Below are 14,496 nucleotides of genomic sequence, written 5' to 3'. Positions count from 1 at the left end.
GTTGAAAGCGCTGCTGTAAACATTGTGGTACATGTGCCCCCATGAATCAACACTCCTGTATCCTTTGGATAAATTCCTAGTAGTCCTATTGATGGGTCATAGAGTGGTTCTATTTTTAATTTTTTGAGGAGCCTCCACACTGTTTTCCAGAGCGGCTGCACCAGTTTGCATTCCCACCAACAGTGCAAGAGGGTTCCCGTTTCTCCACATCCTCTCCAGCATCTATATAGTCTCCTGTTGTGCATTTTAGCCACCCTGACCAGTGTGAGGTGGTATATCAGTGTGGCTTTGATTTTTATTTCCCTGATGGTGAGTGACGTTGAGCATCTTTTCATGTGTCAGTTGGCCATCTGGAGGTCTTCTTTGGAGAAGTGTCTGTTCATGTCTTCCACCCATTTCTTCAGTGGATTATTTGTTTTTCAGGTTCTGAGTTTGATAAGTTCTGTATAGATTTTGGGTACTAGCCCTTTATCCGACATGTCCTTTGCAGGTATCTTCTCTCATTCCGTCGGTTGCCTTTTTGTTTTGTTGATTGTTTCCTTCACTGTGCAGAAGCTTTTTATCTTGATGAGGTCCCAATAGTTCATTTTTGCTTTTAATTCCTCGTCTTTGGTGATGTGTTGAGCAAGAAATTGCTGGGGCTGAGGTCAAAGAGGTAGTTGCCTGCTTCCTCCTCTAGGGTTTTGATGGCTTCCTGTCTCATGTTTAGGTCTTTCATCCATGTTGAGTTTACTTTGTGTATGGTGTAAGAAATGGTCTAGTTTCATTCTTCTGCATGTTGCTGTCCAGTTCTCCCAGCACCATTTGCTAACGAGACTGTCTTTTTTCCATTGGATACTCTTTCCTGCTTTGTCAAAGATTAATTGGCCATACATTTGTGGGTCCAATTCTGGGTTCTCTATTCTGTTCCATTGGTCTATGTGTCTGTTTTTGTGCCAATACCATACCGTCTTGATGATTACAGCTTTGTAATAGAGGCTAAAGTCTGGGATTATGATGCTTCCTGCTTTGGTTTTCTTTTTCAATATTACTTTGGCTATTCGGGGCTTTTGTGGTTCCATACAAATTTTAGGATTGTTTGTTCTAGCTTTGAGAAGAATGTCGGTACAATTTTGTTGAGATTTCATTGTATTTTATTATTACTTTAAAAAAATTTAATGTTTATTTTTGAGACAGAGAGAAACAGAGCCTGAATGGGGGAGGGTCAGAGAGAGGGAGACACAGAATGTGAAGCAGGCTCCAGGCTCTGAGCTGTCAGCACGGATCCCGATGCGGGGCTTGAACTCACAAACGGTGAGATCATGACTTGAACTGAAGTCAGACGCTTAACTGACTGAGCCACCCAGGCACCTCTGTATTTTATTATTTAAAAAAAATTTTTTTAAGTTTATTTATTTATTTTGTGTGTGAGAGAGACAGAGGGAGCAGGGGAGGGGCAGAGAGAGAGGGAGAGAGAGAGAATCCCAAGCAGGCTCTGCACCATCAGCACAGAGCCCGATGTGGGGCTTGAACTCACGAGCCGTGAGATATCATGACCTGAGCGGAAGACAAGAGTCTCATGCTTAACCAACGGAGCCACCCCGGCACCCCGCATTTACTCACTTCTAATGCTCATGGCTCTGCGGGTGGCCAGGGTGGATACCACTAAGAACCAAGTATGGCATAGTGGTTTCACCCAGGCCCTCAAACTGGGGACTTGTGCTCTCCTGTCCTGGCACATCCTGTGGGCCTGTGCACTCCTCAGGGTCCCCACATTTCTGGCGGCTGAATGGCTTAAAGCCACCTGAGTGTGTATCTTGTGCGAGAAGAAAGCCCACGATCTTGTGAAAATGAAGACCTTAAATCTGTTCTTGTTTCTGTTCATCTGGGTCTGTCTGAAACGCAGCCAGAGGGACAGTGGCTGTGTGAGACCACTAGGTGGCGCCAGAGAGCTCTTTCCCCACAGCCTGCCAGACCAGCATCCTCACAGCATTGTGATTGAATGAACACTTTTGGGTCCAGGACGTCGTCCTCTCTCTTATTGGCATGAATCCAGCCGTTTTAGGTAGTCAGAGGGGCTGAGAAACAGAAGGTAGCTGGAACCTTCCCAAATACATTCATTATGCACTAGGAAATTCAAAGGACCTGATGAAAAGCCCATTATGTTTTAGGAAAACGTCACTATCCCCAATAGCCAGAATATCCTTATGTGTAGCTTATAGGTACAACCTTTTCACTGGGTGATTTTTTTTTTAAAAGCTCTTAATTTCTACTGTGGTTGTCAACTATGTCTTCTTGGAATAGACATGCATCTATATGTGTTATTTTTTTATTTTATTTTTTAATGTTTAGCTGTTTTTGAGAGAGCAAGAGACAGAACATGAGCAGGGGAGGGGCAGAGAGAGAGAGAGAGAGAGAGAGAGAGAGAGAGAGGGAGGGAGACACAGAATCTGAAACGGGCTCCAGGCTCTGAGCTGTCAGCACAGAGCCCAACGCGGGGCTCGAACTCACAGACTGTGAGATCATGACCTGAGCCGAAGTCGGCCACTTAACCGACTGAGCCACGCAGGCACCCCTGTATTGTCTTTTTAAAAAGGAGGGAGTGCGTGCACTCTTGGAGCCCTGCTGCCCCCCACTCCCAAGTCAGCCAGCACATATCCCAGTCTTGCCATGTGCTGGGTTGGAACATGTTGCCACAGATTATAAGGCATTTTCTTTTTCAGGCTTCCTTTTTTTATTTGTTTCCTTTGCCTCCACTCTCAGTCTAGTTTATTTCCTTCATTAATTAAGTATAAAGGAAGATGAAACACATCCTTGATGCGATAGCACAGAAAATGCCACCTGAACACGAGACTCACGTAGCCAGAACCTTCCTCACGAGGATTTGGAGACACTCGACGAGGTACACTTTGGGATTGCAATCCCCTTACTTCTGTGGTGTGATGAAGTTGTCTGTTTTTTTGCTCTTGTTCATGGGGAAACTCCTGAAGTCAACACATTCCACATTTTGCCACCCATCTACTTTTCCTCCTTAATTATGAGTTGTCAGAACGTTTTTACTTTAACGTTTATGTATTTGTTTTTGAGGGAGGCGCAGAGAGAGAGAGGGAGAGAGAGAGAATCCCAAGCAGGCTCCACACTGTCAGCGTGGCTGGAACACAGGAACCGTGAGGTCACGACCTGCGCCGAAATCAAGAGTCAGACACTTAAGTGACTCGGCCACTCAGGCGCCCCGTGAGTTGCCAGAAGGTTTAAGTTATACATACTTTTCAGATTTCTTTAATCCTTTTTACTACTGTTTTGAAAGAGCGTGTGTGTGTTCGAACACACGAGCCGGGCAAGGGCAGAGGAGGAGAGAGAGTCCCAAGCAGGCTCCACACCCAGCCCAGAGCCCATCGTGGGGCTCAATCTCATGACGCTGGGATCACAACCTGAGCCAAAGTCAAGAATCAGACGCTCAACTGACTGAGCCACCCAAGCACCCCGGGTTTCTTTAATATGCTTTTAACATTAATATCCTTTAATGTCTTTGCCTGCCTGGAAGAATGTCTGCTCTCTGTCAAGCACCTAGAGAGGCTCAGTTTGAGCCTCTTGAGCTGCAGACTGGCCACAGTGAGTGAGTTCTGTCCCAAATTGGAGACGTGGAGACATGGAGACTGGGAGAAGCAGGTGCGTGGCTCTCCTCACACACCACCGTTTTCTTGGATGCTCTGTGAACATTTACATGGCAGCTGTAGGGATTTGCGACTGAACCTCCCTTATCATTCCCAGGTGGTGTAGCCAAAAAAAGAATAAGCCACCGATGGGAGGGTGCGGACAGGGGCGCAGGAGCCCAGGAAGACGCTGCATACTGTGTTCACAAGTCCTGGCTGAACGGACTAGAGCCGTCGTTCTAGGGCATCATGAATTCACACGATGGAGACCCTTAGCTGACTTCACAGGCACTTGAGAGGCTCAGAGGAATGAATGCGCCTCTGCTAGTCTCAGTTAATGTCAAGATGTCTGCGTTTACTTAGTGAAGTGAGTAAATAGAAGTCATCCAGGGACGCCTGGGGGTCAGTCGGTTAAGCATCTGACTCTTGCTTTTGGCTCAGGTCGTGATTTCACGGTGCAGGAGTTGGAGCCCTGCAATGGGCTTTGTGCTCACAGTGCAGAACCTGCTCAGGACTCTCTCTCTCTCTCTCTCTGTCTCTCTCTCTCTGCCCCTCCCCTGCTCTCTGTCTCTCTCTCAAAATAAATAAATAAACTTTAAAAAAAAGGAAGTGGTCTAAACTGTGTGTGACCCGGCTGAGCTGGGGACCCCCTGCACTTCTCTCTAGTGCATCTCTCCTCCTCAAGGAGGCTGACGGCTGTGTGCCTAGCTATGCTGAAACAGGAAAGACAGAAGAGTCCTTCCGGGGTCCTACTGATGGCTGAGGCGAGGACAAGATTTATTTACCTGTTTAGAGCAAAAATTGAAGAATAAGGCTTAGTTCACATTTTGGAGCTCATGACTCTCACTCTGCCTTAGGATGGGTTCTGCATTAATAAAAGTTAACAATTTTTCATATCCAGATACCGTGGAAAGCCCCGGAATCAATGCTATCAGTCACGCGGGAGTAGCTGTAACATATTTCCGTGTCTCACTCCCGTCTTGGCACAGGGTTGTCCTTTATTTGCAATTCCTGAGTTGTCTGCGTTTTTTTTGTTTTTTTGTTCTTTTCAGGAAGAATGAACTGAGCTGGAGGCCTCACTCCTGGCATGCCACCAAGTTCTCTGATAGCCACCCCGACACATCAGCATCTCCGTTCCCCTCTGCCAGCTCCTGTCCTTCCTGGCACGGCCGTCACCACCCCAGGTAGGCACTGTTTCCCACTGGGATGGACGGTGTTCGACATTCCACCAACGCCCATGACTTCCCAGCCCTGCCACAACAGCACCTTTCTTGACTTCAGCGTGATTTTCTTTTCTTTTCTTTTCTTTTCTTTTCTTTTCTTTTCTTTTCTTTTCTTTTCTTTTCTTTTCTTTTCTTTTCTTTTCTTTTCTTTTCTTTTCTTTTCTTTTTTTTTTAACATTTATCTGTCTTTGAGACAGAGAGACAAAGAGTGAGCAGAGGAGGGGCAGAGAGAGAGAGGGAGACACAGAATCTGAAGGAGGCTCCAGACTCTGAGCAGTCAGCATAGAGCCCGATTTGGGGCTTGAATTCATGAACGGCGAGATCATGACCTGAGTCAAAGTCCTATGCTTAACCAACTGAGCCACCCAGGCACCCCTCTTTTTTTTTTTTTAATTTATTTATTTTGAGAGAGAGAGAGAGACACCGTGCCAGTGGTGGAGGAGCAGAGAGAGAGGAAGAGAGAGAGAATCCCAAGCAGGTTCTGCACTGTCAGCGCAGAGCCCCATGCAGGTCTCTAACTCACAAACGGTACAATCATTACCTGAGCCGAAATCAACAGTCAGAGGCTTTTTTTCTGATGAGGAAAAGCTGCTGACACACCATTACCAGTAGAAATGTCTAAATTCTTCACTGGGTAGGTAGGTGTCCAAGCCTTGAAAACAAAAACTAGGGGCACCTGGGTGGCCCAGTTGGTTAAGCGTCTGACTTCGGCTCAGGTCATGATCTCGTGGTTCGCAAACCCCATGTCAGGCTCTATGCTGACAGCTCAGAGCCTGGAACCTGCTTTGGATTCTGTGTCTCCCTCTCTCTCTTCCCCCGCCCCTGCCCACACTTTGTGTCTCTGTCTCTCTCTCTCTCTCTCTCTCTCTATGTCTCTCTCTCTCTCTCTCTCTCTCTCTCTCAAAAAAAAAAAAAAATTAACATTAAAAAAAAAGAAAACAAAAACTAAAACACCAAGGGCAAGGATGAACAAGTGTGCTTTCTCATTTATGTTGTTTAATAAATCAGGAGCTTGGGGACTTACCTTTTTGGGCTGAATCCCTTTGGGCCAGCCAGGTCGGTGGTCCTGAGCTGAGTGGGAGGGCTGTCCGTCCACCCATGTGCCTACAGCAACCACCCTTCTTCTGAGACTTTTATGTGCACATTAGAAGGCAGAAGCGGGGCGCCTGGGTGGCTCAGTTGGTTGAGCCTCTGACTTGGGCTCAGGTCATAATCTCACGGTCCGTGAGTTCGAGCCCCACGTCGGGCTCTGTGCTGACAGCTCGGAGCCTGGAGCCTACTTGAGATTCTGTCCCCCTGTCTCTTGCTGCCCCTCCCCCCTCACACTCTGTCTTTCTCTGTCTCTCAAAAATAAATAAACATTAAAAAATCTTAAGAAAAAGAAGACAGGCTCTGCCTAAGGGTTCGGCAAGTGTATTCCAGCGAGGCTCCCAGGCCGTTCTCTTAAGCATCAACACCCTTTCCCCAGCCCCCAGGGCTCTCCTTATAGAGGAAATCAGGGCTTCACAGCCCACATGCCAGGGTGCCATCCAGCCTCGGGGGCCCAGGGGTGCTTTCCCACTGAGCAGGAGACCCAGATGCTGGGAGTTGTAGGTCAGTGGATGGAGGGGGAGTTCTGGGCTACCTGGAGTCCACATTTCAGGGCCAGAAGGGCTAATGTGTCAGGCAGGTGTGTGGCCACACCACAGGGGTGTTGGCTGGAGGAGGCCTCTCCTGGCCACCTTGGGTGAGTGGCCAGCGTCCTCACAAGTCTCATATTAAAAGGATGATGGCTCTGTCTCCCTCTCTCAAAATAAATAAATAAACTTAAAAAAATTTTTAGAGAGGGGGGAGGCGCCTGGCTGCCTCAGTGGGTTAAGCGTCCGACTTCGGCTCAGGTCACGATCTCATGCTTCAAGCCCAGCTTCGGGCTTCTCGCTGACAGTGCAGAGCCTGCTTGGGATTGTCTCTTGTCTCCCTCTCACCCTCTCTCACCCCCCCCCCCCCAAATAAATAAGTAAACTTAATATTTTTTAAGCAGGGTGGCTTTGGGTGTGTGCGAGCCCATGTATGAGTGTGTATATGTATGTATATGTACAGGTGTATCTGTAAGTGTGGCGTGTGCACATGTATGCAAGTGCATGCTTGCGCGTGTGTGCTTGAATGTATGTGTTTGTGTATGTGAGTGTGCGTGCATATCTGTTATGGAAGGGCATTTGTGCCTGTGTGTGTAGAGCTAACGTAACCATCTCAAAATCAGTTTTTGATCGTTAGTAAACACCGGTCTGCTACAAACTTCTGAAGTACTTCTGTGAAGGCAATACATCTCAGTGCATTGACCTGTTGAAAGTGACAAGAGATGATGGTATTTGGAGTCCAGGGTATTTTTGAAAAACCACAGATTCTCAACTGCGTAGTAAAAGTTAAGTGAAAAGTGGGCCTTTTATTTTCATTATCAAAGTGACGTAAAGTAATACGATTTCCATTAAGCCCATTTGGTGGTTTGTTGATGACAGAATCACGTTTGCTGCCCACATGCGTGTGGGATCGGTGCTGGGCACTATTTATAGCTGCCCAGACCTCAAATGTTACAGAGAAATCACCTCCAGGGCACTGAGGGGAGGGTGCAGGAGAACCACCTCCTGTTCTGTCTGAGAGGGGCACTGCTCTGTCCTTTTAGGAAAGGGTATACAAGCCAACGGTCCCCTGCCTTCAGGACAATGTCACTGTCCCTGGTAGCTGCCGTATCCTCAGAACTTGTAGATGGAGCCCTTGTTGTGTGTTTTCGTTGGTTCTCTTGTTCATTTGTTTGATTTATAAATGGTCAGTGACGTGCTTTTCTAAATGTTTGTTTTTTTTGAGAGAGAGAGAGAGAGAGAGAAAGAGAGAGAGGGAGCACACAAGAACAGGGGAGGGGCAGAGAGAGAGGGAGAGACAGAATCCCAGGGAGGCTCTGCGCTGTCAGCCCAGAGCCCGACTTGTGGCTCCAACTCACGAACCCTGAGACCGTGACCTGAGCCAACATCAAGAGTCGGACGCTTAACCCACTGAGCCACCCAGGCGCCCCTTGTGTTTTGTTTTTGTTTTTGGTTTTTTTGGGGAGTGGGTTGCAATTTTATTTTTATTTATTTATTTTTTTTCAATATATGAAGTTTATTGTCAAATTGGTTTCCATACAACACCCAGTGCTCATCCCAACCCTTGTGTTTGTTTTAAGAGTGATTTCGCCAGTTCGGTCTCCTGTGTCCTTGCCCTAATCACACATTTTTCCCATTCATCCTGGTTCTCCCCAAACCTAAAGTCGCCAGGGTTGTGGTAGTTTTTCTTGTGTTTTTTTTTTTTTTTTTTTAATTTTTTTTTCAACGTTTTTTATTTATTTTTGGGACAGAGAGAGACAGAGCATGAACGGGGGAGGGGCAGAGAGAGAGGGAGACACAGAATCGGAAACAGGCTCCAGGCTCCGAGCCATCAGCCCAGAGCCTGACGCGGGGCTCGAACTCACGGACCGCGAGATCGTGACCTGGCTGAAGTCGGACGCTTAACCGACTGCGCCACCCAGGCGCCCCTAGTTTTTCTTGTTTTTTGTTTCTTACCTTGAAGCCTGAATGTTCCAGCTTTGTTGAACTTTAATGAAAACAGTTTTTCTCTTTTTAAATGTTTATTTTTGAGAGAGAGAGAGAGAGAGAGAGTAGGGGAATAGGTAGAGAGCTAGGGAGACAGAGAATCGCAAGCAGGCTCCACGCTGCCAGCTCAGAGCCCCACACGGGGCTTGAAACCAGAAACTGTAAGACCGTAATCTGAGCCAAAATCAAGAGTGGGATGCTCAACTGACTGAGTCACCCAGGCTCCCCACGGAAGCATTTTTAACATGCTTGGATAAGTAGTTTTACCATCGAGAGCCATTAGCCTCCTATATACACTGTCACTACCTCATAGAATAACTGATTCCTTAACAAACATATCTCCCAGCTTGTAGCAACAAACCTCATTTTGTATTTCCCTGTCTTAGGCCCCATCCTGCTTCAGAACCAGTATTTTTGGCATTCAGGTACAGCTCCAGTGAACTCTGTCAAGTTAATGAGTCCCCTGAGCACGGCAGTGTTTGTTTTGCTAAGAAAGCCTGTGGCTTGGGTCCTTTATCAAATATTCCATTAACTGAGAGTTAAGAGGAGCTCTTGGTACTTTAATATTTGGGTGTGGAAAAGTAACGCTATCTCTGGATTTCCCCTTTTAATTTGAAAATTATCGTTATTTGGGGCACTGGGGCGGCTCACTCGGTTAAGCATCCAACTTGTCCTGGTCTCACTGTTCGTGAGTTCGAGCCCCACATCGGGCTCTGCGCTGACAGCTCAGAGCCTGTTTGGGATTCTCCCTCTCTCCCTCTCTCTCTGCCCCTCCCTGCTCTCTCTCTCTCTCTCTCTCTCTCTCTCTCTCTCTCAAAATAAATAAATAAACGTAAAAAAATTTTAAAAAGAAAAGAGAAAATTACTGTCATTTGATTGCTTCTTCGGTTTTAGTAATCCATAAGAAGAATCCTTTTATACGCTAAACCCCGGGGTCCACAGTCTTGTTCTTTGAGGGGGCAGGTAGGAAATATTTTAGGCTTCATGGGTCTCTGTCGGTTGCAGGTACCCAGCTCTGCCGTTGTAGCTCAGAAGTATTCACAAACAGTGTGTAAACAAATGGCCATAATTGTATTCCAATCACAGCTTATCTGTGAGTGCTGCAATGTGAATTTCCTGTCATTTTCACGGGTCACAGAATAATCTTTTTTAAAAAATGTGTTTAATGTTAATTTATTTTTGAGAGAGAGAGAGAGAGAGAGAGAGAGAGACAGAATGCGAGCAGAGGAGGGACAGAGAGAGAGGGAGACATAGAATCCGAAGCAGGCTCCATCCAGGCTCTGAGCTGTCAGCACAGAGCCCGACGCGCAGCTCAAACTCACGAGCCGTGAGATCATGACCCGAGCCGAAGTTGAACGCTTAACCCACTGAGCCACCCGGGCGCCCCGGCATCTGGACGTTTCTGTGTGGGGCCAGCTGTGTTCTTGGTCCTGCTCTCCTCATTTGTCCCCTTTACTATTGCTCGCTTCAAAAGCAAACTCTTCTCTCTGGTTCTTTCCTCCTAGTTCTTCCTCCCATGACCTGTCTGGCACGTGGGAGCACACGAATCTACAGCGTACCTCTGACCACTTTAGTTCCCTGGGGAGCGTCGACAGCCTGGACCACCCTTCCCAGCCCTACCCCTCCAGACGCCTCTCCGCCGCCAGGTCCAATGGCAGCATTGACCGCCTGGGCGGCCCGAGCAAGCGGGACTCAGCTTACGGCTCATTCTCCACCAGCTCCAGCACGCCCGACCACGCCTTGCCCAAGGCTGATGCGTCCTCTGCAGAGAACATCCTCTACAACGTGGGCCTGGGGGAGGCCTCCAGGCCGGGCGGCCGGCAGGGCCAGGCTGCCAGTGACCCCCAGGGCCTGGAGGACAGGCTCGGGTACTTGCCACCCCGGGCCCCCCGTGACGGCAGCAGAAGCCCCAGGCCAGAGGACAGTCCTGAGACCAAGCTGGCCACCCCTGGGAAATCAAATTTGGGACCGGTTTGGTATGTCCCCGATAAGAGAAAAGCACCTTCCTCCCCTCCTCCACCACCTCCCCCTCTCCGCAGTGACAGCTTCGCTGCCACCAAGAGCCACGAGAAGGCCCAGGGCCCTCCACTCTCAGACACCGCCAGTGTGCAGCACTTTCCAGGCCCACCCCGGGCCCAGCCCCGCAGTGACTGGAGATCAGAGCCCACCAGTCAGCAGTGGAGGCCGGCACGGCCCGGCAATGGGAAGAGAGTCGGGAGCTCGGGCCCTGCGCCCCACGTCCCCCTGGACGGTGGGGTGCCGACCCCTGACCACAGGCCGGGCGGCCTCCCGGGGGCCCCTGGCCGGCTTCAGGCCTCCCTGTCCAGCACGGACGTGCGTTTCCCGCAGGCCTCCTTTGGCTGCCAGCACCCGCGCCAGTACAGTGACGAGAGTCCCTTCTGTCACGACGGCCCCAGGGCCGCCTCGTCGCTGAGGGAGCAGCACTGTGTGGCCGTCCCTGGTGGCTGCCAGGAGCCTTCTGCCCACCGTGTCCAGGACGACGGCCCCACTCGGCTCAGGTGGCCCGGTGCCACTGAGCAGAAGGGCGACAGCGGTGGGCAGAGCCGCTACTACTGTGTGACCAGCAGACAGTGCCCGCAGGCAAGCGCCCAGGCGGGACAGCCCCACGAGGAATATTGGCAGTCTGACAGGGCCGCAGAAGCCCACGAACTCCCCACTGAGCACCCGATGGGCCACGGGCCCTGGGGTCACATCCGCCAGCACGAGGAGGAGGCCCCGCACACCCGTGAGAGCGACCAGGCAGCCAAGGGCCACCCCATGGGAAGCGAGGAGCCACAGACAGCCGCCCACTGGGCAGGAGCCGCGGGGAAGGAAGCCGCCGACGGCTTCCTGTGGGCCGCGGGAGAAAGCGGCAAGATCTCCCCTCAGAAGACACCTATGCTGCACTCGCTGGCCCGGGAGGGGGCGCGCCCGCCCGACGACGGCCCGGGAGCTGGTGCCGAAAGGCCGCCCCCGTTCGATGGCCAGGTGGGCAGAGCCACCCGGAGAAGCGACCGCTTCGCCACCACCCTGAGGAACGAGGTCCAGATGCGCCGAGCCAACCTGCAGAAGAGCAGAAGCACGGTGGCGCTGGCTGGGGCCGACGAGGCGGCTCGGGAGGCCGGCGGCTGGCAGGTGGAGCCGGGAGGCGTCCCCGGCGCCTCCCCAGAAGGTTCCTTCCGGGGCACCTATAAAGACCACCTGAAGGAGGCCCAAGCCCGGGTCCTGAGGGCCACGTCCTTTAAGCGCCGCGACTTGGAGCCCAGCCCGGCCGATCGTCCCGCGGGGTCAGCAGAGCCGCGGACTGAGGAGCACAGCACACATCTGGATGCCGCCCCCCACTTCTGGGAGGGGGGCCTGCCCAAGCCGTCCCCGTCTGGAGGGGGCCTGCCGCACGTTCCCCGCATTGGGGGCCGGAAACGGTTCACGGTGCAACAGAAGCTGAAATCGTACTCCGAACCCGAGAAAATGAACGAGGTGGGGCTCGCAGGGCCCGATCGCCCCCACCGGCACCCGGGTGCGTCCGAGGACACCGTGGGCACATTCGCCGACAGGTGCAAGTTTTTTGAGGAAAGCAGCAGACCCATTCACCAGAGACCTGGGCAGAGGCAAGCGCTCTGTGGATTCCCGAAGGAGAAGCTGGAGAGGCCGCGGACAGCGGGCCACGGGTACGAGGGTGCAGAGCCTTCGTTCCAGAACAGGGCCCACACGACCTCCTTTGGAGAGAACCCCAGCACTCACGGAAAAACGGCGAACATGGGAAAACCAGAACCGCCTCAGAGACTTGGAACCTTTGCTGAGTATCAAGCCTCTTGGAGGGAACAGAGAAACGCTCTAGAAGCCAGGAGTTCTGGGCGGTATCACTCAGCCGATGACATCTTGGACGCAGGTCTGGATCAACACGAGAGGCCACAGTACGTTCATGGAAGGTCCCGTTCCTCACCATCCACAGACCCCTACGAACAGGTAAGGTTTGTGCCCCAACCAAGGAAGAGCTGCCCCGGGCTGCTGTCTTAAGGCACATGTAGGATGCCCTGAAAATACGATGGCCCAATGTCAGTGTCGCTTGTGTCCCGCCGTTTGGGCATCGTTTGTGTGCACCGGCTCTTCTCGTGTCAACTTGTGTGAAAGGTACCTGGGGACTAAACAGGTACATCCATGACAATTTAACTCCGTATCCGTGTGCCCGTCCTGAGTCCCCGGCCTCCCCATCGTCACTTGCTTCGGCTGTCTTTCCTCATAATTAGCTTGCCCCAAGCTTAACACCACGTAAAGAATTTGGGGGGAAGCCTAGAAAATGGTCAGTTCTCTGAAATGCAAAGGGGTGAAGACAGTGTATGATACACGATAGCCACTCTTCAAATGCTGAGGCCTTTAAAATTTTTAATATTTGTTCCTTGTAGTATTTTTTTTCAAATATGTTTGGATTCCTCCAGAACAAATGTAATTAAACATGCAATGCATTAAACTGTTGCACTTTTTATAAGGTGAGAATTCTTTTTATTTTTTTTTATTAAAAAGAATTTTTTAAGTTTATTTTGAGAGAGAGAGCGAGTGAATGAGCAGGGGAGGGGCGGGGGGAGAATCCCAAGCAGACTCCATGCTGTCAGCACAGAGCCCAGTGCGGGTCGCAGACTCACAAACTGTGAGATCGTGACCCCAGCTGAAACCAAGAGTCAGACGCTTTAACTGAGCCACCCAGGCGCTTCTATAAGGTAAGAGTCCTGATGCTGAAAGTTGACTTCAAGCTTTCTAGGAAATTTAAAGAAAACATTCCAGTGTCATCTCGCCTCTTTCTCTCTCTCTCTCAAAATATAAATAAACATTAAAAAAATTTTTTTTTAAAAAAGAACCAGTAGTAGGTTCAATACACAATATTCAGGGGGTGCCTAGCCTTAGTCGGTTGAGCGCCTTTTTTTTTTTTTTAATGTTTATTCATTTTTGAGAGACACAGTGCAAGCGGGGGAGGGGAGAGAGAGAGAGACAGACAGAATCTGAAGCCGGGTCCAAGCTGTCAGCACAGTCTGACACGGGGCTCGAACTCAAGGACGGTGAGACCATGACCTGAGGCAATGTCAGACGCTTAACCGACTGAACCACCCAGGTGCCCCAAGCGTCTGTCTCTTGATTTCAGCTCAGGTCACCATCTCACAGTCCATGGGCTCAAGCCCTGTGTCAGGCTGTGTGCTGTCCGTGCAGAGCCTGCTTCGGATCCTGTCTCCCTCTCTCTCAGCCCCTCCCCAGCTCGCTCTCTCGCTCTCTCTCTCTCTCTCTCTCAAAAATAAATAAATACTAAAAAACAACAGTTTGGAGACACTGAGCCCTGTGGCTGAGTGTCATTACAAGGCGGCAGGCTGCGTCCTCGCCTCCGCGGCACAGGCTCGCGGGGCAAACCCACAATGAGGGGGTTCATAATAATAGATGTCTTGAGGAAGGCGGCTTGATGATTCGGTGTCTCACTGTGCTGCTCTTGGCAGGAAGCTGCCATCGAACCACAACAGCAAGTGGGGGACGCTGGTGAGCACAGGCAACTTTCTGCCACCGTCCGGGCCGAGGAGGGACGCCCTAATCCGAGGTGGGTGAATTCTGGATTTGGGGTTGCTAAGAAGACATCTTGGAGGTGGCCTTCTCGATGGTGGGTGAATGCTTGGTTCACGTGATTGGGCCTCTGGTGGTGGTTTTTTTGCCAAACCCAGCATGGCTGCTAACTGGATGCAGTTTCCAGCACCTCAGCGTCCCCGCTGCAGACGTGGTGCCGTTTGAGCAGAGCCTGTAGCCCTGCGCCGCCTCCAGCAGAAGCGTCTCAAGGGCGAAGATGTCTTCTGATGCCATCGTGGCTTTTTTTTTTTTTTTTGGTTCTTAAAATGGCTGCTGTGTTTTCTGTACAGTACGGTTCTTTATGTTCACAGAATGAGAAATCCAGTGTAACGTGCTTGAATGAAATGCTTTATCCAGAATGCTCGTTGAAAGGATGCTTTAATGATCTAGTACACAGCTGGGCTGCCGGGGCGTGGTCTCCAAATTGGAGTTGCCTGCGAA

General features: G+C 50.6%; 1 protein-coding gene across 1 annotated transcript; it reads left to right on the top strand.

Annotated features, from left to right (window-relative positions):
• Window positions 1-2,780: 2,780 nt before the first annotated feature.
• Window positions 2,781-14,279, top strand: LOC122212883 (protein Shroom2-like). Its single transcript, XM_042926863.1, has 4 exons — window positions 2,781-2,881; window positions 4,685-4,816; window positions 9,963-12,423; window positions 13,935-14,279. The coding sequence occupies exons 1-4, from the start codon at window positions 2,781-2,783 to the stop codon at window positions 14,115-14,117; spliced, it is 2,877 nt and encodes a 958-aa protein (XP_042782797.1). The 3' UTR covers window positions 14,118-14,279.
• The last annotated feature ends 217 nt before the right edge of the window (window positions 14,280-14,496 follow it).

This window comes from Panthera leo, assembly GCF_018350215.1.
Source record: "Panthera leo isolate Ple1 chromosome Y unlocalized genomic scaffold, P.leo_Ple1_pat1.1 chrY_random_Un_scaffold_86, whole genome shotgun sequence".
Lineage (NCBI taxonomy): Eukaryota > Metazoa > Chordata > Mammalia > Carnivora > Felidae > Panthera > Panthera leo.
Note: the sequence above shows the minus strand (reverse complement) of the source record. Positions and strands in the feature narration are given on the sequence as shown.

Coding starts and splice junctions, on each gene's coding strand:
- LOC122212883 (XM_042926863.1), top strand. CDS start 2,781: ATGAAACACATCCTTGATGCGATAGCACAGAAAATGCCACCTGAACAC. Junction 4,817..9,962: donor CACGGCCGTCACCACCCCAG/GTAGGCACTGTT, acceptor CTTTCCTCCTAG/TTCTTCCTCCCATGACCTGT. Junction 12,424..13,934: donor CCACAGACCCCTACGAACAG/GTAAGGTTTGTG, acceptor TGCTCTTGGCAG/GAAGCTGCCATCGAACCACA.